This window comes from Peromyscus leucopus, chromosome 2, assembly GCF_004664715.2.
Source record: "Peromyscus leucopus breed LL Stock chromosome 2, UCI_PerLeu_2.1, whole genome shotgun sequence".
NCBI lineage: Eukaryota > Metazoa > Chordata > Mammalia > Rodentia > Cricetidae > Peromyscus > Peromyscus leucopus.
Window position 1 is genome coordinate 71,492,557 of NC_051064.1, and position 25,277 is coordinate 71,517,833.

Below are 25,277 nucleotides of genomic sequence, written 5' to 3' on the forward strand. Positions count from 1 at the left end.
ACTACCCTTCAACTATGTAATTTATAATTTGTGACTGTTAAATTAATAAATTCTTCCTTAATTGAGCTGGCAAGTTCCATGAGCAGATGAAATAATTTCAGATTCATGAGTACATTCAATGGCACATTTTTGATAGCAAGAGTTCAAGATCAATGCATATAGAAATGTAATCAAGCCTTTAACATTGGACTACACACTTAACCATGATGCATGTACCCTAAAATATTTTGTGTGTTTTAGAAGAGCCTTGTTCAAGGGTCTAAAGGTCTATTCTTCTTCTATATTTTCTTATACAAGAATTGCACTGTGCTAAGATGTCTCTGATGGTGCTTTCACAGAAAGCAAAGCAATTTCTTTCAATTATTTCTCCTGAATGGAAAGTCGAACAAATGAGTCATTAAACACAGTGTAAGAAATATGATGCATTAGGGGGGACTAACTGTAAGGAAGAAAAACTCCATAAAAATCTATGACCGAATATATGATTATATCACTTTGCACATTTATACCAAGAGCTATCTGCTCTCTGGTACTCTTAACAAAAATCATGAGGAAATTGTGATAAAGAATTGATTGTTCATTAGACAAAAAGCATTATCTTTTCAAAGTAAGAGAATTTTATCTCAGAGAAAATATCCCAGGGGAAAATAAAGGCTTTAGGCTCACAGGAAAGCAAAAGTACCCTGTTATGGTCTTTGGGCAATACTTTCTAATTCTTCTTTTTCATTATCTTTAAATACAGAATCCCCTGCACCTACAACTGAGTTTAGAAAATTCATTAAGTTCTGATGCTGATGTCACTGTCTCAATCCTGGCCATGAACAGCTGGTACAATTTTAGCTTGTTGCTATGCCAGGAAGACTGGAATATCACCGACTTCCTCCTTCTTACTGAGAATAACTCCAAGTTCCACCTCGGGGCTATCATCAACATCACTGGTAACCTGTCCTCCACCAAGGACCTCCTCAGCTTCCTGCAGGTCCACCTGGAGAATGCTAAGAACAGCACACCCACGATGGTGATGTTTGGTTGCGACATGGAGAGTATCCGGCAGATTTTTGAAATTTCCACCCAGTTTGGGCTATCACCTCCTGAGCTTCACTGGGTTCTCGGAGACTCCCAGAATGTGGAGGAACTGAGGACAGAAGGTTTGCCTTTAGGGCTCATTGCTCATGGAAAAACAACACAATCTGTCTTTGAGTACTACGTTCAGGATGCCATGGAGTTAGTGGCAAGAGCTGTAGCCACGGCCACCATGATCCAGCCAGAACTTGCTCTCCTACCCAGCACGATGAACTGCATGGATGTGAAAACCACAAATCTGACTTCAGGACAATATTTATCAAGGTAGGATATAAAGACTAGGTTATATTCTCACCCATGGAGCTGGGATAGCAAGCAAAAAACTATCCACTGTGCAGAAATCTTGACTCTAGGTAGCTTTCCAAGCCAATAGTTCTGAGGTGGTTAGGGGAAACAAAAGACTGGTATCTCATGATTTGTTATCAATAATATGATTCATAGTCTTTGACCTGTATTGTAGGGACAGCACTCAGCCCTGGTTAGTTCTTCACTTACTGTTGAGTTCTTGGCAGGTTATTTAAAAGCTTTGAGCCTCAATGTTCTAACTAGTAGATTGGGATAACATAGAATTGCTTGATAGAGCATCATAAATAGGTCATAAAATTGTATATGAAAAATAATAAACCCATGCTTGGCTTGTAGTAGATAAAAGCAAGGAATATTTCTTTCCTTTTTTATTCTTTCCTACATCCATAAGCCTGAAAGATCTCTCTAAATACATACAAAGAAAAAATTAGTCATGTGAAAATGGACTTTTCTCTCCTAAAGTTGCTTAAGGCAGTTTATACTCTGGTTATTAGCAGAGACTTCAGAGCCTCACTGAGTTAGTCTTTGTTCTGCCTCTTGATTCCTGTATCACTTGATCAGGTACTCAATTTCTCTTTCCTTAGTTACTTAGGTTTTATTCCTGCATATAGAAAATGGATATGAAAATTTAAAGATATAAGCATAGGATCTGGTTACTTGTGGAATTTTTGTGATAGATGACAGATGAAAAATGGAAGATACATGATGTGTAGATGATAGATCAATAGATGATACATAGATAACATATAGATGATAGATAGATAGATAGATGATAGACAGATGATGATGACAGATAGAGAGAGAGAGAGAGAGAGAGAGAGAGAGATGATTAGATAGATAGAATGGATATATAGAAGTAAGAGAGTATTTTCCCAATATACTGTTTATTATTTTATACATAATTAAATGTGTGTATATTGTAATTTGGTAACTTTATTGTTTAGTAGCTCACTTGATTCAGAAGATGGAATGGAAAACACCATCTAAAATAAAGGATAATCCCTTATATAGAAATATCCTCATAATTATCAGGAAAGGGAAATGTCCTTAAATGATATTTTTGGGCTACTTGATTTCTATCTAGAAAAAGATGACCTGTGGTCAGAAAGGCCAGGTCAGAGAATGAGTGCTGATTCAGAGGTGAATCATCCCAGTAGACTGAGATACATCTTAAGGCAATACTCTTAAAGAAGTGACGTTGGAATATACAAAATATAAGGCAATTTTATAGTGTCTTATCTTAAGAAAACACAAATATTTGGTAAAAGACCAGGAGGTCATCATAATTTTGCACACAATTGTACTGAGCACTTACTACACACAGGCAGTCTAACGGCCAGGTGTGACAGAAGTGAAGACAAGGCACAGCCTAATACTGTCAACAGAAATGTAAAGCAGGTATAATGGCACACATCTCTAATCCCAGCATTTGGGAGGCAGAGGCAAGATGATCTTTGTGAGTTCAAAACCAGCCTGGGCTACACAGTGAGTTCCAGGCCAGCCAAGGAAACACAGCAAAACCTCATTTCAAAACAAAAATAAAATAAAAAAAGTAATTCGAATTAATTTTTTAAAATCAACTAATGATAAAATTGTATCATCCTAACTTTCCCTTTTCTCATATAGCATTTTCATCTTCATAAGATCAAACTTCATATATATTTTACATTGCAGCATCTGCACGGAGTCAGTCCATTTGTACCCTACTGCGTAACTGAAGTTCAGGACTTTATTTAAGAAAAGAAAACTTCCCCTTTCTAAACATCACATGAGCAGAGCTTCAGTTTATAATCCCAAACAGTGTTTATTTGGGAGGACAGTCATAGCAGTGGACAGGAGAAACCACAGCTGAAAATTCCATGTTATCTATCATCCTCTTGTCTCATGTAAAACGAACAACACAAGAAGAAAATGTGTTTGGATTCTAAAAGCATTTAGGGAAAACAAGTAAGAATATTTGTTGCCTTGGGTTGCATATATCTCAGAAATTTATTTTATCAAAGTCAAATGATCTTTCTGGCTTCCCAAGGTTTAATTTACAGTAAAAATCCCATTTCTCAGGCTGACGAGATTGCTCAGTGGGTAAATCAGTATCCACCAAGACTAAGACTTGAGTTACATAGTAGAAGGAAAGAACTGGCTCCCTCATGTCATCTTCTGGCATCCATACTTGCACAGTAGCACATACATACATATATACACACATACATACACACACACATGCATACGTGTACATGCACTTGTGCACGTGCACACACATACACACATTTGCACATGTATATGTACACACACACACAAACACACACACAAACTAAATGTAATTTTAAAAATTTAAAATCTTCCTCCACAAGGATCCCATGGCACTTTCTATACTGAATTCTCCAGTGGTACTTAACCTACTCTATCCTGACCTGTCTGACTTCTAAGGAGAATACAAAATTCCATTAAGTTGAAGCATTATCATTCAACCTAGACATTCAGAGCCTAGTATATAGCATGCTTAATAGACAGTCACTGAAATTTACTTACAGAGGAAGAAAACTTTCTATTGTATTTGTGACTTCCACAATCATTTACTGTGAGAAAAATGGATAGTTGGTGAGTAAATACTTTCTAAACTAAATACAAATTTTTAATTTGCCTAGCTACTTATGCTCTAGTTTTTTTCTTTCCTTTTATTTCTTTTACCTTTGTCTGTGTGGTGAAAGGATATATTCTCATTATTGCTTCCACATATTTTATTCCACAAAGTTTGAAAGTTATAAAAGAAGAGTGTGAGGTTTGGAGCCCAGCGGCAGTCCACAATGCATAGGGGTCAGTGACAATATTTTCATCCCCATGGGGAAGGTGTGAGAAATAAGCTCAAAGAACTTCAGAAAATATGCCTAGGACTTTTTTAAGCTCCCAGAGGAATACAGTCAAAGGAAAAAAATTCAAAGTGTCAGGACTGGGTCAGGAGAAGTGGGCAAATCCCCGGAAGGTGTCTTTATAATGAATAACTTAAAGGTTGCCTTAAGCCAGAAAACAGCTGTGGATTTTCCATCATTCTTATTTATTTTGTTTAATTTAGCCTTTTAGAAAGTTAGCTATTCTCAGTCCATAAGTCACATCTGCATACAGTAATTTTCTTAATTGTCTCTAAATTTTGTGAGGCTGACCCTACTCCCTTGCTGCATAATAAAAGCCAGGGGGATAATGAACTGTGACTAGACGGTGCCAGAGTTATGCAAGCTTTCATTTCTTACACAGTCATTTTTGGTTTGGGCTGACAGAATTGTTAACATTTTAAAATGTTAATGAAATCACCCCCAAACATGGCATTTTCAGCACAGGCTTTTAGACTAGGAAAATAATTTCTTGTGGCAGACTACAAAGACATAATTACAGGTATAGGGATTTAATTCTTCTCAGTTGCCCATAAGCCAGAGCAAATGTCCATCATGACTCAATGTAGACAAAAGCACTAGAGGACCAGGGTCATTGTGTTATCTTTAACAATGCATTAGAAAGTTGTTTTACTAAATGTTAACTGTTTGGGGCAACTGTAGGTGGTACATTATTTTGACAATGCCTCCATAAATGCAAACCCATGTGTTTTGACCCAATCAATGACCATTTCTTGAACTAGGAGGAAGTAGATATAATGAATACTTGAGTGTGTCATTTTAGAGCTAACAGCATAATACGTTAAAGGAAATTATAAAATTCCTGGGTATGTACTTTTTTCCCCCATGAGAAAGAGTCTTCCTATGTAGTCGTGTCTGTATTGGAACTCCCAGTCTTCTGCTCTCAGTTTCCCACATGCTAGGATGACAGGACTATACCTCTATACCTGGAGGGATATGCACTTTTTCAAATACACAAAAAAGAAATTCATTAACATTCTCAGAGATTTGGTAGTAGGTTTTAATAAGTGAAAAATGTTTTCATTCTTGGTGTACTTGGAATTTTCTTTGGGCCTCTAACCAGCTCCCAAATAGACACACAGGGACGTGTTATTAATTATGAATGCTCAGTCCTAGCTTAGGCTTGTCCCACTAGCCCTCTTAACTTAATTTAACATGTTTCTATTCATCTGTGTTTTGCCTTGGGGCTTTTTACTTTTCTTTCATTCTGTATATCCTACTTTCATGCTTCCTCAATGGCTGGCTGGCCCCTGGCATCTCTTTTTCTTTCTTTTTCGAGCCTGAATTACTCTTCCTACTTACTCTCCCTGCCTGGAAGTCCCACCTATACCTCCTTCCTTCCTATTGGCTGTTCAACTTTTTATTAGACCAATCAGGTACCTTAAGCAGGCAAGGTAAAACAACAACACATTTTTACATTGTTGAACAAGTATTTCACAATATAAACAAATACAACACATCTTTACATAGTTAAAAAATATTCTGCAACATAAACAAATGCAAGACATTTTTGCATAGTTAAACAAATATTCCACAACATTTCCTCCTTTTTGTCTAAATAAAAGAAAGTTTTTAGTATAGTTGGAGTTTTCTCTAGTCCTGCTCAGGCCCGCAGCTGCTCAGACCCAAGTAAACACAAAAAGACTTATATTACTTATAAACTGTATGGCCGTGGCAGGCTTCTTGCTATCTAGTTCTTATATCTTAAATTAACCCATTTCTATTAATCTATAAGTTGCCACATGGCTTGTGGCTTACCAGTACTTTATATCTTGCTTCTCATGGTGGTGGCAGCTGGCAGCATCTCTTGACTCAGCCTTCCACTTCCCAGCATTCTCCTCTCTGTTTATCCTGCCTATACTACACTTCCTGCCTGGCTACTGGCCAATCAGCATTTTATTTATCAATTAATCAGAGCAACACATTCACAGTATACAGAAAGACATCCCTAGCATTTTAGCTTTAGCATAGTAAGACTATATACAATAAAAATAATTATCAGGAAAGAATTACTCCATTATATATCCTATCTTCATGATTCCAAGGTTGTATACCTAATTTACTTTCTATCCTAACTAGTATTACCAACCCAAAATTATCTTTTTAGATCTCAAAACATTTTCTTAGATAAACAATTTAAGCTTTTATATTTCTCAGAGTTATAAACATTACATCTCTTATGTAAGTTTCTTTTCTGAATTTGGTAACAAGGAAAGCTATAACTACCTTGTCTTCAACTCCATCAGAGACCTGAGGATATAATATTACGTGAGTAAACAGGAAGTGCAGAGCAAACAACTTCCAAAACTATAGAAATGACAAAGACATCTGGCTACCTGGACAGTCACCCAAGGTTCCTCTACAACATTGGAGCATCCATCTTTGGCCTGCAAGTTTAGAGTATCTGACAGACTTCTTTGAGGAACTGTCCTACCTTGTCTTGGCAAAGTTTGGCAGTCATTTTCTCTTGTGTCCTGCTTGTCCAGTTTGTACAGTATACTGTCAGCAATCAAGACAAAGGCAGTTTCTTGCCCAAATGGCTAGCTTTGCTACAATGAAAGCAAACTCCATATGGAAGTCCTTTCATGCCTATCATCTTTTTATTAAGTAATTGGTGCTGCCAGGAATTAAGTAATTCAGCTCACTGTCATGAAAAGCCTTAGGTTATTAAACATCTTAAATGTCATATTCTGCCGATCTCTGAAGCATTTGAAGATCACCTATCAATCTAAAATGTAACTGTTTAACCTTGAAAACATACCTAACATGATGACTACAAGTCTGGTTGTTGTAGACAACTAGCTACTAACCTGCATTTCTTAATTATCCTAAATAGTTTGTAATAATGACTTTCAAGGACTAGAATTTTATATTACATTTTTAAATGAGATACATAGGTACAATACCACAAACAGGAATAGAAACATACATGCAATATAACAAAAATAGTGTTCAATTTGTAACAGTATACAAAAATCCATACCAATATAAAATATTTGAGATAAACAGTTGTCTTTTTATCCAATATTCCTATATCCTCACTAAATGATGACAAATATCCATAATCCACCAAATGATCAAAAACTACCCACCCCACTCTTGAGACTATGGACTTTGTATTCTCTAGACTATTTCCTGTTGTCTTAGGGTAACAGCATCCCCAGAGGACCCTGAAAATTTTGAGATAATGGTCAAGTCCTAAGAAAACTAGCTATAACATTTGTTGCCCAGTCTCTTATAATGGAAAACTGCAAGACTTATCTGCCATCCTGACTAGAATAGTCTGTGAGGCTAGACTATCTCAGCTAGCAGCCTTGAAGCTGTTCTGAATGCACAATTCTGAGGAAACTGCAGCCCAGGCACTATGAAAGGCTAGACCACCTGGGCCACCCATTTTCATTAGTATCTGTTCCTCTTTCTCTGAAAACACACAAACTTTTAAAGGTAACATACATATCTGCATTAACATAAGTATGGACTGTGTGTTGTATATAAGCCAGCCAATATGTGAATTTATTAAGGCCTGAAGAAGAAATGTAACATAAGTTAAGGATTAATTGCATATTAAGAGAACTGGAGCCGTTTCTAGAAAAGTAATCACAGCATATCACATATGGCTTTTATGCCAGGTTAAGGAGTTTGCATTTCATGTGCCTAATGGATATCAGTGGAAACAGAACATTAGCCTAGACTTATTTATAAAACTACAGTCCTGTAACAAATTAGCAGAATAAAGCAACACAGTATAAAAACCTTGAAAAAATATTTTAAACTATCAAGATACAAGAAATTATTACATTTCCTCCTTCTCAGACTCTGGTGAAAGCAAAGACTGATTTTACCTGCTACTTCTGGGATTCTGATTACTCATGCTTACCTGGAAGCCCTGAGTGTAAATGAATCCATTGTTCTCTGGGAAAGAACTCATTGATTTAAAATGGTCCTGTCAAAGGTGATCATTCTTTAAGAATCCAAGAGCCTAGACACAGACATCTTCTTCTCCCTGACCTAGGAAATTTTTTACTTTTTAGTTAATCATCACAGAAATGCTGGCTGTTTTAGTGGGTTTTGTTGTTGTTTGTTTGTTTGTTTGACTAGAGGTTGAACTTTGGGTCTCACACATGCTAGATAAGCATTTTACCAATGAGCTACTTTCCCAGACATGTTTCTGTTTGTTTGTTTGTTTGTTTTAACTTTTTATTTCTAGATAGGGTCTATCTAGATTCAATTGACTGATCACTGGTAGAGCCTATACTTGCTCTATATCCCAGAGTGACTTTGAACTTGTGATTCTCCTACTTCAGCCTCTCAAGTAACTGGGATCACAGGCCTGTGCCACCAGATCTAGCTTTATAATCCAGCTTTAAATCACTGAGTAGGATGACTAATCTCTTCTTTGGACAGCTTCTGCATTTCATTTTAGTATTCTGCAAGAATTCTATCAACTGGACAAAGTCATCTGTTTACTCACACATCTGCCTAAGTTACTGACATTGGATCATGCCCTTGACCGGGACCACAGAGCATTGGACTCAGCTTTCAGAAAGCTCCCAATCCCTCTTCTCTGCAGGAGAGAATAAAGACATCTGATTTTTATCCATTTTCCTTACTACTATTTCTGCTACTGTGTATCCTCTGCCATCTGCCATCCCTACACTATCCATCCCCACACTATTTAGTTAGTGTGACTCACCATGCTGAAGACCCTTTTCCCTCCTAACTGTCTTTGTCTTTAGGTTGACATGGCCAGGCAATATTGATATTCACTGGCCTTCCCTTAGTAGTAATTTTTTAATTTAATTATTGATTCTGCACATATTGTTAAGAATCTATTATATGCCAGGTATCAAGAAATACTAGAAACTCTATGGGAAAATGCTAAAGCACATGTTACAAAAAAAATCTTTAAATTAATGATAGTGCTATGTCATGTCCATGTCTATTCCTGAACACTAGAAAATTTTCAAAAATAAACTTGAGGTTTCATGATATTCATGATGTAATTCTAATTTTGGATACTTCTACCTATTAGCACTATCATGTAGTAGCATTTCAAACTAGTCAATGGTATTTAAATTGCATAACTTTTAAATTTATTGTTAAACCAGTTTACCTTATCCACATTCCAGGGAACTTTCAGGATTAATATAAACCTTCCTTAGTTAAGACTTCGTGACTTTGTAATTTATGTTTTCAGTCATATGCTATTTCAAATCAAGAGACAAAATTGTCCATGGTGAAAAATCTCCTAAGTACCAACACCCAGATGGCTGGTTGGCATGTAGGTTTCCCCATGAACTTTAAGAGAAATACAGTTGCATTGAACATGGAAGCCCCAGGCTAGATGCTGCTGCTTAGCACTGACTCCTTAAGTGCCCCGAGGAAAATACATTCTTATGGATGACTTTTTCTGTCTGACTGTGACCCTCTTAGCTTAAATTTCTCTGCTGGAACACTTGGAGAGTTGATACGTATAGAAAAAAATGCATGTTGTAGAGTTTTATATGCATCCATTAGGAAACCTTGTCACTGGACAGTTGACTGAAACCCTTTGACCATTTCTCCCCTTCTGGGTCATTTAAGGAAGGAGATGAATTGAGTCTAAAATTTGTTCTAAGTCATGAGGACCTTAGACAAGGAACACTGGAAAATGCACATTACCATGAGACCTTATTTTGATGAACGCAGAAGGATTTAGAATCCAGCAGGTTTTACACTGGAGAATTTCTCCACATTAGGGGAGCTTCCAAGTTGTCATTTGTCTGAAAGGGAATTGTATTATTTGTTCACATTTTTACTTCATATGCTTCTATTGTAAAATTTGGAGAGAGACCAAAAAGCTCTGAATCTGTAGAGAGCAATGTTACAGCTCTACTCTGGATTCTAGATCTGCCTCAGGACTGCTCCATTCTCTACACCCTGTAACCTTTCAGAAGGATGTCTCACTGGTAAATACTCTGTAATGTTCCATTTCCAGAACTGTGCCCCAGCAATACTGGAAGAGAAATCAGCACTGATAATGCTATTCCTGATAGATATAAAGAACCAGCATGTGAGTTAGGGCAGCATGCAACACAACCAGGAACAGCCAAAGAATGCTCGCAAACCACAATTATCAAGAGACAAATTCCACAACAAAACCCATGGAATAAGAAAGCAACTGGGATATGAAACAAATCTCATTTCTGTGTGGTATTTGGGAGAGAAAAAAAGAACAGAAAAGGTGTCTGCTTGCCACGTACAGCACATCAAAGCAAAGAAGAGATACCTTAGCTAAGAGGTACCTTAGCTATGTGTCAAATTTCTAGCTACAGCCTCTTCTTCCCACACATCAATAAGAACACAGCACAAAACATATTGCATTATGACTTGCATTTTTCAGTAATTTTCTCCTCTTGTGGGAAAATTCAAGAATGTCAGCAGCTCTCCTTCCACTATGAGGTTTTATTTATAACTGAATATTGCAAGTATTGGCCAAATACAGACCCAGATGATTCATACATGTGTGCATATATTTATGGTTGAAATGATATTGTCCATTTACTAGTGGAAGTGTTTTTAAAAAGATGTGCTTGTATATTGTTTTAAAATACAACAATATCAATGATTACATTATAGTGGCACCCAGTGCCCTGAGGCTCAAAACTTAGCAATTTCTAGCTCCTATTGAGTTCCTTATCATCAGAGAGTTTTTCCATTGAACAAATTTCTATTTTTGTATCTTATCCATTATTCAGAAGGGAACATATTAGAATCTTAATGCTTTGAACACTCTATAAACTGAAAGTGCAAAAGCTTCCTGGCTGATTGAGCCCATTCTTTTTGGCAAAGCAATGAATGCTTTAAGATACTTGTCTGTTCTGAGAAGATATATATTTAACTGCATTTGCCACACAGGCACTAGGGAGAAGTCCCCCTGGCCACACACTGAAGTTCTTATGCCTAAGATTCAAAGCTGACTCCATGTGACAGCTGAATGTGAGTCTCTTCAGCTTGACAGCCTGTGTGATGGAGCTGACCAGCAAAGGCAGGGTTCATTCATTCTTAACAGCAATACTATGACACTACTGCTTTTTCCATGTAAAAATATGTTGAATCTCATGCTTGCAGGGATCCTGTTGTCTAAAACATCAAAAATGGGGTTAATCAACTGATACTTTGAGAATACTTACACTTTAAGCTATGAGAAGGCCTAGGGGTACAAAGAATTGTTTTGCAGGTAGGTTAAGAAACAACAAAGAGTTGATGGCTAACTTGGAGACTTGTCTCATAGACGAAGAACTAAAATCAAAACAGCACATTTTGATGGGGTTGGCAATAGGTGCATTCAACAACAATAGTGCACTGTGTTTTCAAGTTAGCTCTCTGGCTAAAATTTTTATCTTATTAACATGTAAAGAAACAGATACAGGGTCTACAGCTGTAAAACAAGCCAAGAATGCAAGCTGAGCTAGAAATAGGCATGAGAATGGAGAAAAGTCCTCCAGGAATGCAAGAGAACAGTGAGATAATAAAAGAGAGCTTAAAAAAGGGAATAAAGGTCATAAATAGTTGGATTTCACAAGGTACTAGCATGCAGAGAAGCTGGAGAAGTAAGAGAGAAGCAGTAACAGCTGAAATGGTTCAGTGGGTAATGGCACTTGCCACTAAAGGCGATAACCTCCTTACGCTTACTGAGATGCACACAAATGCCCAAATGCAGAAACACACACACACACACACACACACACACACACACACACACACTAATATAAATGAAAAACATTTTTAATTAAAAAAGTAGTATCTCTGGGGCTGAATAAAAACAGAACAAGAAAGGAATATTGTAGCTGGAGGGCTTCTCTCCAGGTTCCCCAAGCCCCGCAGTCCCACAATCCACTTATAAAATAATCACTCAGACGCTTATATTACTTATAAACTGTATGGCCGTGGCAGGCTTCTTGCTAACTGCTCTTTTATCTTAAATTAACCCATTTCTATAAATCTATAGCTTGCCACGTGGCTGGTGGCTTACGGCATCTCTACATGCTCTTTTCCTGGCGGTGGCTGCAGTCTCTCTCCCAGCCTTCCGCTTCCCAGAATTCTCCTCTCTCCTTGTCCCACCTACCTCCTGCCTGGTCATTGGCCATCAGTGTTTTATTTACATAGAGTGATATCCACAGCACTTCCCCTTTCTTCTTTTTTTTAAAAAGGAAGGTTTTAACTTTAACATGGTAAAATTACATATAACAAAACAATTACCGAGCAAGAATTATAGTTACAATATTAAAGAAGATGTCCTATCTATCTTATATTTGTGAGTTTAAGGTTTTATAGCTAACTTATCTTTTATCATAACTGAGGAAATTACGACTATCTAGCCTTCAACCACATCAAAGACCTGAGAAGGAACATAATGGTACCTGAGAAATGGTAGACGGATGTAAGCAACTTCGGGAATCTTGTAAGAGTAGACCAAGACAGCTGCAGCCTGGACAGTCACCTGATGTTTCTCAGCATTGTTGGTGCATTCAAATTGGCTACAGGCCTAGAGTATCTGACAGACCATTTTTAGAAGCAGGAATTCTGAGACCATCTTACCCTGTCTTGGCAGAGTACAGTGGTCGCTTTCCTTGTGTCCCGCTTGTCCAGAAAGGACAGCATTGCATTTGTACTGTCAGCCGTCAAGGCAAGGGCAGTTCTTTGCCCAGTAGGCCATTTTGTGCCAAAAAGACAAACTTCCAAATGGAAATGTCTTAGAAGCCCAACATTCTCTCGGGATCAATTGGTGCAGCCAGGAGCAATTGTGTCTCACGTCAACAGAATTCTAAGTTATTTAAATGCCATATTCTCTAGGTCTATGAAGTGTTTGAAGATTACCTATCTATCTGAAATGTATCTATGTATACCTAGAAGACTTAACTAACATGGCTACAAACATGATTATCATAGATGACTGATTATTAATCTATTTTTAATCATCCATTACAATTTTAAATGAGTTAAACATAATACCTCAAACAAGAATAGAAATATATATATACAGTATAACAAAATTAACTTCAAGTTTGTATTAATAAACTAAAATTTTTACCAATGTAAAACATTTTAAACATAAACTAAAATCTATACCAATGTAAAACATTTTAAACAAGTTGTTCTTTAAAAGTAGGTTCATTAATCTACCCTTTTATCTTATCATCTCCATATCCTCCTATATATCTATATTATATCCCCTTTTCTTTTTTAGAAAGAGATCACATTTATAATCAACCTGTTTTAAATAAAAATATTGGTTTTTTTCTGTCCCACACCAGAGGGCTCTTTTGATTTGGGACACAAGAATCCCTTAACCATTTTTTTTTTTTAAAGCAATATGTCTGGGTTTAGAGGGGGAGTGAGCCAATTCCACCTCTAAAGCCAGCTTGGTATATTTGGGAATTTGGGCGTAGCATCTCTTACTACTTCCTGCTGGAGGGGGGCGCTGTATCTTATGGGGATACAAAGAAAATTTTAGACCTATGGGGTAGTCCGTGAGGCTGTATTGTGTGAACCAGTTGCCTTGAAACCGGTGTGGATGTTGGATCATCTGGGCCATGGTGTCATCGGAGTCCTTTCAGGGGTCTTGGCTGGTGAAACCTGATGTATCTTAATCTGGAACAAATCCACAGCCTCTGGCTTTTTGTGGAGACAAAAGCAGAACTTCTTTTTCAAAGTAACATATCTTTATATCCAAATTTTGAAGTCAAGGTACTTTTAAAATATACATTTTGGCATAACTCAACAGCTTTTGTAATGAAATGTTTTTCTTCAGTTACGAATATCAAAGACAACATAATCCAGATTCTCTGTGTGGTAGCCATCGTTACGTGGCTTATTTTTTATATTATCTTGAGCCTTGAGCCTATTGCTTTAAACTGTATCATTGTAAGCCTGAAACGGCGCTGTGGCTGCTGGCTCCGCCCACTTCAGCTTCCCAACATGGCAGTGGTACGTTTTCTGCCAGCTCTGGGAGTCATCAAGTCTCAGAAATAGTGGGTCTAAGCTTTTATCAAAGCAGCGTGTAGCCCAGAAACCTCTTTTTTTTTTTTTTTTTTTTTTTTTTTAAATACTAGTAAAGACTAAATCTACCACACAGCTTAATTTGCCGCCGGTAGATGCCTCATTTCTTCCATACTGCCGGTCAAACGCACCCGCCAGGAACCCGCCAGTGTTCAAACTTGCGTTTTGCCGCATCTAGCTGTCCGTATGAGACAAGAAGCAGGAACCTGGTTTTGGCTCTGTTTAGAATTGGTTATTAAATATTGTCAGGTTTAAGGTGGAAACTCGAGCCGTTGGGCGCCATTTGTAGCTGGAGGGCTTCTCTCCAGGTTCCCCAAGCCCCGCAGCCCCACAATCCACTTATAAAATAATCACTCAGACGCTTATATTACTTATAAACTGTATGGCCGTGGCAGGCTTCTTGCTAACTGCTCTTTTATCTTAAATTAACCCATTTCTATAAATCTATAGCTTGCCACGTGGCTGGTGGCTTACCGGCATCTCTACATGCTCTTTTCCTGGCGGTGGCTGCAGTCTCTCTCCCAGCCTTCCGCTTCCCAGAATTCTCCTCTCTCCTTGTCCCACCTACCTCCTGCCTGGTCATTGGCCATCAGTGTTTTATTTACATAGAGTGATATCCACAGCAGAATATTCAGGTTGAGTGTGTAAGAATGAAAAACCTGACAAATAAGCCCAATAAACCTAACTACAACTAGATGGTGCTGGTGCATGGGGAGTTGGAATATCAGTAATAATAGTGTTACCAATTTCTAACCAGTGCTAGGCATAGTGGAGTATGTCTGTAAATCTAGCACTTGGAGGCAGAGGCAGGAAGATTAGGAGTTCAAGGTCATTCTCAGCCACATAGGGAATTCAAGGCTAGCTTGGGCTATGTGAAACCTTGTCTTAAAGAGAAGGAAAAGGAAGAAAGAAAATATACTGCTAATTGAGCAAAGACAAAAGGTCAAAATTAATCCTCACAGGCAAGATTATTAATAGAGCTTTATAGAGGAGGAACAGATCTCCCATTTATCAGAGGAAAAATATTAATATAATGAGATGATCATGAGGGGGAAAGTCAGCTCATTTTTCAAGGTATGAGAGAATGAGGATGCAGATTTTGTTAATGAACTAAGAAATTTCCCAAGGGTAAAATGAACGTTAAGGCTTTATAGAGAAGATAGATACTCCCATGTACAGATATGATGAATGGACTGCCATAGTGGCAGAGAGGGGTGCAAAGAAAATAGAGTAATGTGGAAGAAGCAGAAAACAAGTGAGAACATTTGATAGATAAAGAGTTCACAAGCCAAGGAAGAGCACAGTGGAAGTCAGTATATGATGTGTGAATTGTTGGGTATGAAAGAAGACATACAAAAACGGCAAAGCTTTTAAACAGCCTGGTAAAGACAGAATTATTTCAAAAGCAAAAACAAAACACAAACTTCTAATCACATGTTTTTAAAACTCTATATGCCAAATAAGGCAAAGAAGAAACATTAATTTTTTATTTTTGTTTTGAAAATTCATAAAATATATTCTGATCACAATTTCTCTTCTCCCATCCCCTCAAAGATCCTCCCCACATCCTCACTCTTCTAACTTCATGCCTTCTTTTTCTCTCTCTTTGGAAAATAAGCAAGCATATTAAGAAAAACAAACCAGAATTTAAAAATAAATAAAACGATGAAGAAACATAAAAATAAAACACAAAATCAGAAGCCACAAAATACAAGTAAAAGATCAGTATGGTTAAAAAAATAATGCTGAGACAAAGCAATATGAGTCAAAAAAAAAAAATAGGCATGCTGCAATCCTTATAACCATGGAAGTTGGGTATAGAGTACAAGAGGAAGGGATCTCTCAAGGAAGGAGAGATAAAGTACATAATTATGGAGATGCAGGGGGCAAAATGAATTAATGTGACTTATTCAGATAAATTGAATTAGGTAAAATACATATAATGAAATTCATTAAAAATTAAGATAAACACAGCAGTTACCATTCCAGAGAAAATGTATGCTGACTTTTTCTAATTTGTACTGGAATATTTACTTGCTTAAAATGGGGCTATTAAATTAGGAGGCAGATTTTCATTTGTGAAAGTGCGAGAAGCCAAAGCTCAAACCATCTCAGTTACACGGCTCTTAGCCATTTTGAAAGCAAAAGCTCAGACTATTAGTTTGTATATGACCAAAGTAATAAGTACAGTTAGGCAGATAGCTCTCAATGATCCAGTTCTAAAATTATGTAGTAAATATGAGTGAAAAAAAAATTTGCGGTTAACCAAAAATATAGGACATAAGCCATGTGATAAAACATCAAAGTGATGGAATCAAATAAATCTAAGAGCTGTTTTGTCTTTTTCTTATCACTGTTGCTCATTTGTTGTGTGGTTTTGTTTATTTACAATATTGAGTATTGAACTCAGGCTCCCAAGCATGAGGAAAGCACTGTATACTGTATCTCCAGCCTGTGAAGAGTGTTTGTTTGTAGATAGATTCTCCCCTAGTTGCCTGGCCTGACCTTCAGTTTACTCTGTTGTCCCAGTAGGACTTGAACTTGTGAACTTCCTTCCTGTACCTCCTGAGTAGTAGGACTATAGGTTTGAACTATCAGACCCAACCAAGCTTCCTTAAAATAAGAAAACCTCTTCAAATCATACTTGCAAAAATGTAATTGGCAATGAGAAAGTAAACATAACATATTAAAGTAGATTATTCTTTTGAAAGAACAGAATGCAAACAAATTTGGCATCATTAGAAATATCAATAAGTAGTTTCTACTAGAACACAAAGTACTAAAATTGACTAGTAGAAAATTTGAAGAAACCATAAATGTAATTCATACAGATGTGATCAAATTGCCTACCACCACACAGAGATTGTACAAAATAGACCATATCTCCAAAAATGCACCTAATTGGATGATTCATATGGTCTTCCAAATCTTTAAATTACAGACAATTCTAAAGATACAAAGAAAAGAATCGTAGGTGACCTGATGCAATTTGAAACTGTATTTCCTTCATAAATTAAAGTTAGCTATTTAAAAAGTAATGCTACTGCATATTAAATATTTGTTCTAAACACGTTGCCAAGAAACTTTTATACACTGTCACAATGAATTTGAGTGCTATGAACACCTTGAAAAGTGCCACAAACTGAAATGCCAGTAATGCATGACTAGGAAGGTGAATAGGAAGATATATGGCACAGGTGCATATGTACCCATATGTGAGGATGGGATGTAGTCCTGCCCCCACCCAAGAAAATCAGATCCTTATTAGCCCCAGCTGACAGCTGTCTTTCAGGAATAGAAATCCATTATTAAAGGATATTCTGTTTAGTTTTGTTCAAAACATTATGGCTGGGTGATTCACTAATTTCCAAATGTGAAAAGTATTCAATATATTGTCTAAAATCCCTATATATTAGAAAGCCATAGTAACCATTTGTATAATTTTGAAATAAAATAATTTCTGGTAATACAGATCTATTCAATTTGTATTAAAAGCATACAGAAAGAAAGAACAGGACAACATCTTCTAACTTAATAGACAAACTACACTAAATAAAAATGCATCAAATAATATAACAGCTAAGGTTTTTTTCAAATGGAAAACAATGTAAGCACACACGCAAAATGAGATGTTTGTTTATACTTTCATCAGATCTCCTAAGAAACAAATGAACTTAGAAGATCTCTTAAAATGTAGTTAACAAGCTTTATTTTATATGTGAAGCTAAAATAAATACTTTCTTGTCCATTGAACATTTATAGAAATCACTTAAACATTTCCACCACAAAAGAAAAACAACTCCCTTTCCTATAATACAAAAGGAAATAAGCATGTTATATTTGATGCTATGTTTATAGATTAAATGTCTATTATAGAAGAAATTATGATCAAAAATGTGTCCTCACTGACATAAAATAGAACAGGGAAAGACAGGAAAACCTAGAAATTAATTAGAATGAACAAAATAAAAAGCACATTCAATTGAGAAGAAACTGAGCAAGAACCTTAGCACATCTAATACTTTATACAGCTCAATAGCAATGAATTCCCAGAATAAAACCATTTGCCAAAGTTGACCCAGAAAGGGGGAAAGCTTAACTGAGAAGCTGGAAATGTTATTAAAGAATTACATTTTTCCCTGACTGAGGTTGAAAGCCACAAAAATCTATGAATATAAACATAAATATTCATAGGGTAGCTTGACAACCTGACCATTTAGTGAAACACCAGGGACCATTATTTCCCTAACTGTGGCTTTTGACCATGTTTGTACTACCAGGCACAAATTCCTTCCTGTGGAACAAGCCTCAGATCCAATCCAGAGAGTGGTTAGTTAGCCCCCACCTCCATCCCATAAACAGCCGTATCACTATTGCATAATGAGCACATCTTACCTTATAGGTCAGTATTGTAGTGTGCAGGGTCCACTTAGGTAATCCCCTTGATGAAATCCCCTCCCCCTGCTGGCTGCCCGAATAGCATTTTCCAGCTCTATGAAAACTAGCCAGCAAATAGAGTTTTCTGACAAGTTCAAAATTGATTTCTCAATATCCCGAAACCTATGTGTGTAGTGATCTCAGCAATAAGGCCTTACCATCTAGTTCTGTTGGACAGCCAAGAGTAATGATAATAGCCTATATTGTTTTGGCTATCTGGGGCCTCCCTGACCAATAACTCATAGAGAGGTAATCCATGCCTGGTACTAAGATTTTCATTTAATAACTCATGTTGTGTGGGAGCAGCATTGCTCACTCAGGCAGGGTACCTCTGTTCAAACTGCCTTTTTTGTTGTTGCTAATACACTTTTAATTAGTTCACAAAGTAGTGGGGCTTCTTAAGGCTTCGTTGTACATCTTTCGCTTTGGTTAATCTGCCTGCTATCCCTTTTTTCTGCCACTCTATACCCCAATCCCCACTTAAACCTTTAGCTCCTAGTATTGCTCCCTCTCTCATTTCATATCACGTGTGTTCTACTATCCACTCTTATTTTATTTCTTACTTGGGTTGCAGGATCAGACTCCCATGCAGCTTCTTCATGCACAGTTCATTCTGGCTAGCCCTCCCCTGCCCCCTCATTTCCTGTTCCCATCACTCCACTACCTGCTTGAACCTTTCTGTCCCCACTGTTGCACCTCGATATTTTATTTCACTTGTATTCTAATAACTCCCTCTCTCAAATTGCATCCCCCACCAATAACCCAACTCTAGTTCCCAGAATTACACCTGAACTCCAGGTTAGATTTTATTGCAGTGGGGATGAAATTTTCAAAGAATAAAAAAGGAAAATTGCAATTGAAAAAAAGCCAGGCCCAGGTAGTTTTAGAACTGACAACAAAAACTCTAGTGGAAGAGCAAAATACTGATCCACTAAAATTTATCTTAATCATTTCTTAGGAAAGTCCTTAACTTTCTGTCTTTTCAAAATACCTTCCTCCTTCATTTCGAAAATACAATAAAATTTCTCTCGCTGAATTAAAGGAGGGAGATCTAATTGGATCTCTGGCTTACTTTTTAATTTTTAAAATTATTGTAGGTTTATGTATTTTATTTTGTGTACCAATATTTTGTCTGCATGTGTGTCTGTGCACCATGTGTGTGCTTGGTGCCTGTGGAGGTCAGAACTGTAACATACCCTGGAACTAGACTTAGCATGGTTGTGAGCTGCCATATGTGTCCTGGGAACTGAACTCAGGTCCTCTGCAAGAGCAGGGAGTGCTCTTAACCATGGAGTCATTTCGTCAAAACCTCTATAATTTATTTTTAAACACCCTAATTGCATTTAATCAGTCATTAGACCTCACACAGACTTCCTGATGACATCTACTCAACACCTACCTGTGCCCCTGCCCCCGCACCCGACCCGTATAATCTCTCTGACTTCAGTCTCTTATCAAAGGAAACAAAAATATGTCATTCCCCATGTGTGCCTTAAGTGTAACCCTATTATTCTCCTCAAGAGTGTCATATTGGAAATGTTCTTGTATCTTTTCCTATATCAGCACATTTTCTACTTCTGCTGAGTCATTCCTAGTATAAATGCCAGTGTATCTACACCACCAGAATGTACATACATATGTGTGTAGATGTATATACACTACATACACATGAGTTAAACATTCATGCGGTGTTTTATTTATTTTTCAGCCTCCGTCAACATTCATTGTTTTCTTTTTCATATTATAGCCCTCTAAAAAAGAATTGTGCCCAGCTTCTCTCTTTGCTTTCTTCCTGAAGCTGGTGCACTGAGATGCTGGGCTGAAAACCTTCATAAAATACAGAAGTCACCAGCAAGCCACACATTTCTAAACCAATGCTTCACTTTAAGCCCTTTATTTAATTCAGTTTGTTAGAAGCATTTGAGACCCTTCATGACCTTTTTATTCAGCATCTAGAGTGCAGCATACTATTTCCCCTTGTCTGCCTCCCTCTTCTCAATCCCCTTTGTGCCTTCCTCAGCTGTGCCACCCCACCTGTTAGAGTGTCCCCAGACATTTCCCTTGGACTTCTGCTCTTCTACAGGATTCACTATAGTCTTGTTGGCTTTTTTTTTTTTTTTTTTTTTTCTGAGACAGGGTTTCTCTGTGTAGTTTTGGTGCCTGTCCTGGATCTCGCTCTGTAGACCAGGCTGGCCTCAAACTCACAGAGATCCACCTGGCTCTGCCTCCCCAGTGCTGGGATTAAAGGTGTGAGCCACCACTGCCTGGCTCCTTGGCTCTTCTTAACTACCATGCATAGGATCTTGATACCCAAATTTGTATCTCCTGCATAGACTTCATTTATTAACTCCAGATGATAATTATCTACTTTATGTCTACATTTTGATGTTGATAAATTATCTCAAACTGAACATTCACAGAATTGAACTACAGATTATTCTCCTCAGCCTCAAACCTGATTGGTTTTATCATTTTCTTTTTCTCAATTAACAGTAACCCCATCTGGGCTGGCTAGCTTTATGTCAACTTGACATGAGCTAAAATCATTTGGGGAGAGGAATCCACGTTTGAGAAAATGCTCCCAACCAAAATGGCCAATGGAGCACTTTCTTAATTGGTGATTGAAGGGGGAGAGGCTAGCTTTCTGTGGGCAGTGTCACCCCTGGGCTTGTGGTCCAGGGTAATACAAGAAGGCAGGCTGAGTGAGATATGAAGAAGCCTATAAGCCACACTCCTCCATGACCTCTGTATCAGTTCCTGCTTCCATGTTCCCTCCTTGACTTCCTGCCCTGACTTCCTTAAGTGATGAGCTGGGATATGGAAGAGTAAGTGAAATTAATCCTTTCTTCCCTAAATTGCTCATTGTGTTTTACCACAGCAGTAGAAACCCTAAACCAGCAGACCCCATCCCTTCTCTCTCTGTTCTCTCTCCGCTCTGCTCTGTCTCTTCCCCCACCATCTTTCTCTCTGCCTTTGGTGTGTGCTCCTTCCCAGGCCTGGTTCTCTTCTATCCCATCCCCTTCTTCCTCCTAATAAAGCTCTCTGTAACTGAAAAAAAAAACAAAACAAAAAAAAAACTAAAACAGAAATTGGTACCATAGAGTGATCTATTGCTGTTAACCTTACCCTGTTGCTTGTGTGAGAATTTTTTTAATGTGGGACTGGAAAAGGCATTGAGTATTCATAGACAAATGCATTGTTCTATAGGAAGTTGCAAGGGAATATTGAGAACAAAGTGCACAATGAAAGCCTGGTTTGTGAAGTTTCAGGGAGGGGTTTGAGAACTTTTCAAGGACCTTATTAGGACTATTTATGTGATGTTTTGAATTAAGAATCTATGGAGCTATAGAAACATCTGTGATTAATAAAATATCATAAACACTAAAGTGAGACTTTTGCTTTGCTGGGACAATCTATACTGGTCAGTTGGAGCTGATGAATCAGTATATTTAAAAAGAGACCAGCATCACTGAGACAAACGCTTCTGAGAAGTGTTTCCTCTGGGTAGCACAAAGAAGCTGTGGTCCAGATGTGGCCAATGTTGTGCCTTACACTGGCAGCCAAACTTGGTAATGTGTGAAAGTTTCACAAGTGATACTGATTTTGAAGACATCAATGGGTCATGAAAAGGAACTAAGGTTTTGTACTGAAAGAAGCCAGGAAGGACCATTAACAAAGGCACAGCTTTAGTTGCACTAGTAACCCCAAAATTGAAAGAGTCATAGAAAGAAGTTGAGTTTTGGCACCATGTGGCAGGGTCAGAGTCCCTGAAGAGAGTCCAGGAAAAACTGTTGGTGAAGGTGCAGCCCAGTTGCAGGAAAAACCCAAGCATTTGCTTCCATCAGTTGCAATAAATGCTCTCTGCTGACAACTAGGGTAGTCACCAATCTGATTACAATAGATGGCCAGTTCAGGCATTCCCTCCACTATTGCTATGAGTCTTACCTTGTGAATTCATGGGAGTTTCCCTGGCACCAGGTTTCTCCCTAACCCCAAAATTCACACACACACCCCATCAAGATGTCTCTTTTGTTACTCTCCCCCTCCAACCTACCCCCAACCTGCTTCCCATGCACAGCTTGCCAACCTGCTCCCTCAAATTCCCACTTCCCCAACCCCCACCCCTGCCCCAGCTTACCCAGGAGATCTCTTCTATTTCCTCTTCCCAGGGAAATCCTCTTTGAACCCTCTTTGTTATCTAGTCTCTCTGGAGCTGTGGATTGTAGATTGGTTATCCTATACTTTACTCCTAATACCCACCTATGAGTGAGTACATACCATGTTTGTCTTTCTGGGTCTGGGTTACCTCACTCAGAATGATTTATCCTAATTCCATCCATTTGCCTGCAAATTTCATGAGGTCATTTTTTTTTACAGCTGAGTAATACTCCATTGTGTAAATGTACCACATTTTCCTCATCCATTCTTCAGTTGAGGAGCATCAAGGATGTTTCCAGATTCTGACTATTATGAATAATGCTGCTATGGACATAGTTGAGCAAGTGGCCTTGTGGTATAATTCAGCATCCTTTGGGTATATGCTCAATATTGGTATATCTGCGTGTAGATGTAACCAACTATCTTATTAAATAAAAAACACAGAACCAATGCAAAGAAGAAAGCCAAGAGGTTAAAGCTAAGAGCTAAAACCTTACCCTTCCTCCTGCTGTGGTCCTACCTCTCCGAAAGAGAGCTACTTCCTGTGTTAAAGTCTATTTTAAAGACTTTCGGTTCTGACTTCTCATTGGTTGTAAACCCAACCACATGACCACCTCATCACTGCCTGTCTGTACAGACTTCCAGGTCTTCTATGGTAGGTATTGAGATTAAAGGCATGTGTCTCCAATGCTGGCTATATCCCTGAACACACAGAGATCTACCTAGCTCTGCCTACCAAGTGCTGGGATTAAAGGCATGCACTACCACTGCCCAGCTTTCCTATGGCTTGCTAATAGCTCTGACCCCCGGGCAACTTTGTTTATTAACATACAAATAACATTTTAGTACAAAATAAAATATCACCATAGCTGGGTCTTGAGGTAGATTGATTCCCATTTTTCTGAGAAACTGTCATACTGATTTCCAAAGTGGCTGTACAAGTTTGCACTCCCACCATCAGTAGAGAAGTTTTCTCCTTTCTCCACATCCTCTCCAACATAAGCTATCATCAGTATTTTTGATCTTAGCCATTCTGACAGCTGTAAGATGGTATCTCAGAGTCATTTTGATTTGCATTTCCCTGATGACTAAGAATGTTGAATAATTCTTTAATTGTATTTCAGCCATTTAAGATTCTTCTGTTGAGAATTCTCTGTTTAGCTCTGTATCCCTTTTTTTTTTTTTTTTTTTTTTTTTTTTTTTTTTTTTTTTTTTTTGGTTTTTCGAGACAGGGTTTCTCTGTGTAGCTTTTGCGCCTTTTCCTGGATATTCACTTTGGTATGCCCAGGCTGGCCTTTGAAACTACAGAGATGCCTGTTTGCTCCGAGTGCTGGGATTAAAGGTGTGTGCCACCACCGCCCAGCGTCCCATTTTTTAATTGGATTATTTGGTATTTTGATGTCTAGTTTCTTGAGTTATTTATATATTTTGGAGATCAGCCCTCTGTCAGACATGGGGTTGATAAAGATCTTTTCCCATTCTGTAGGCTGCTATTTTGTCTTATTGACAGTGCCCTTTGCCTTACAGAAGTTTTTCAGTTTCAGGAGGTTCCATTTATTAGTTGTTGATCTCAGTGTGGGTGTTACTGGTGTTATATTCAGGAAGTAATCTCCTTTGCCAATACATTCAGGTTAGTTTCCATGTTCTCTTCTGTTAGGTTCACTGTAACTGGATTTATAGGGAGAGGCAGTAGATGGGAGTCAAGGGGAGGGAACAGGAGGAGAGTAAGGAGGGGAAACTTTGGTCTTTATGTAAAATAAATGAAAAAATGTTAATATTTCATATTAAATGAAATAAATTTTTTAAAAACAAGCATTTTGGAGATGCCAATACCATGGGATGGCCACCAAGTACAGTAGCAGCTATGGAGTGAAGCCCAGCTGAGACCAGAAGACAAGCTGTGTGTGCTTTGGGGGCCATCTGGAGCTGATAACAAGTGGGTCCCAGCCATCAAACACTGAGCTTGTTGGACTTTGGTTTTTCTTTGGTTTGAATGTAGCTGTGTCCTGGTTCTTTCCTCTTTGAGTAAAAAGCATGTAACTTATTTTACAGAATTCCACAATTAACAGACTTTGGAACTTAAAAGAGACTTTAGAATTTTAGAAAGAATGGATGTTTTAGCGAAACTTTAAACTTTGAAAGAGACTGGGTGTTTTAAAGAGATGGAACTTGTAAACTGTTGGAATTTTTAAAGACTGTGGGACTTTTAAAAGTCAGAATGTTTTATATTGTGATATTAATATTAACATGCCATCTTGGAGACAAATGCCATTTGAGTAGTGATATAGTTTTGTGTCAAGTTGACAAGGGGTCAGTTGTGCTGGCTTGTTTTATGTCAACTTGACA

General features: G+C 37.8%; 1 protein-coding gene across 1 annotated transcript in view; it reads left to right on the plus strand.

Moving 5' to 3' along the window:
- Grin3a (glutamate ionotropic receptor NMDA type subunit 3A) overlaps positions 1-25,277 on the plus strand; it is a 188,544-nt gene that overhangs the window by 50,466 nt on the left and 112,801 nt on the right. Inside the window, exon 2 of the mRNA XM_028861233.2 lies at positions 743-1,347. Within this exon, the coding sequence (XP_028717066.1) occupies positions 743-1,347 (605 nt within the window). The remainder of the gene's footprint in view (positions 1-742; positions 1,348-25,277) is intronic.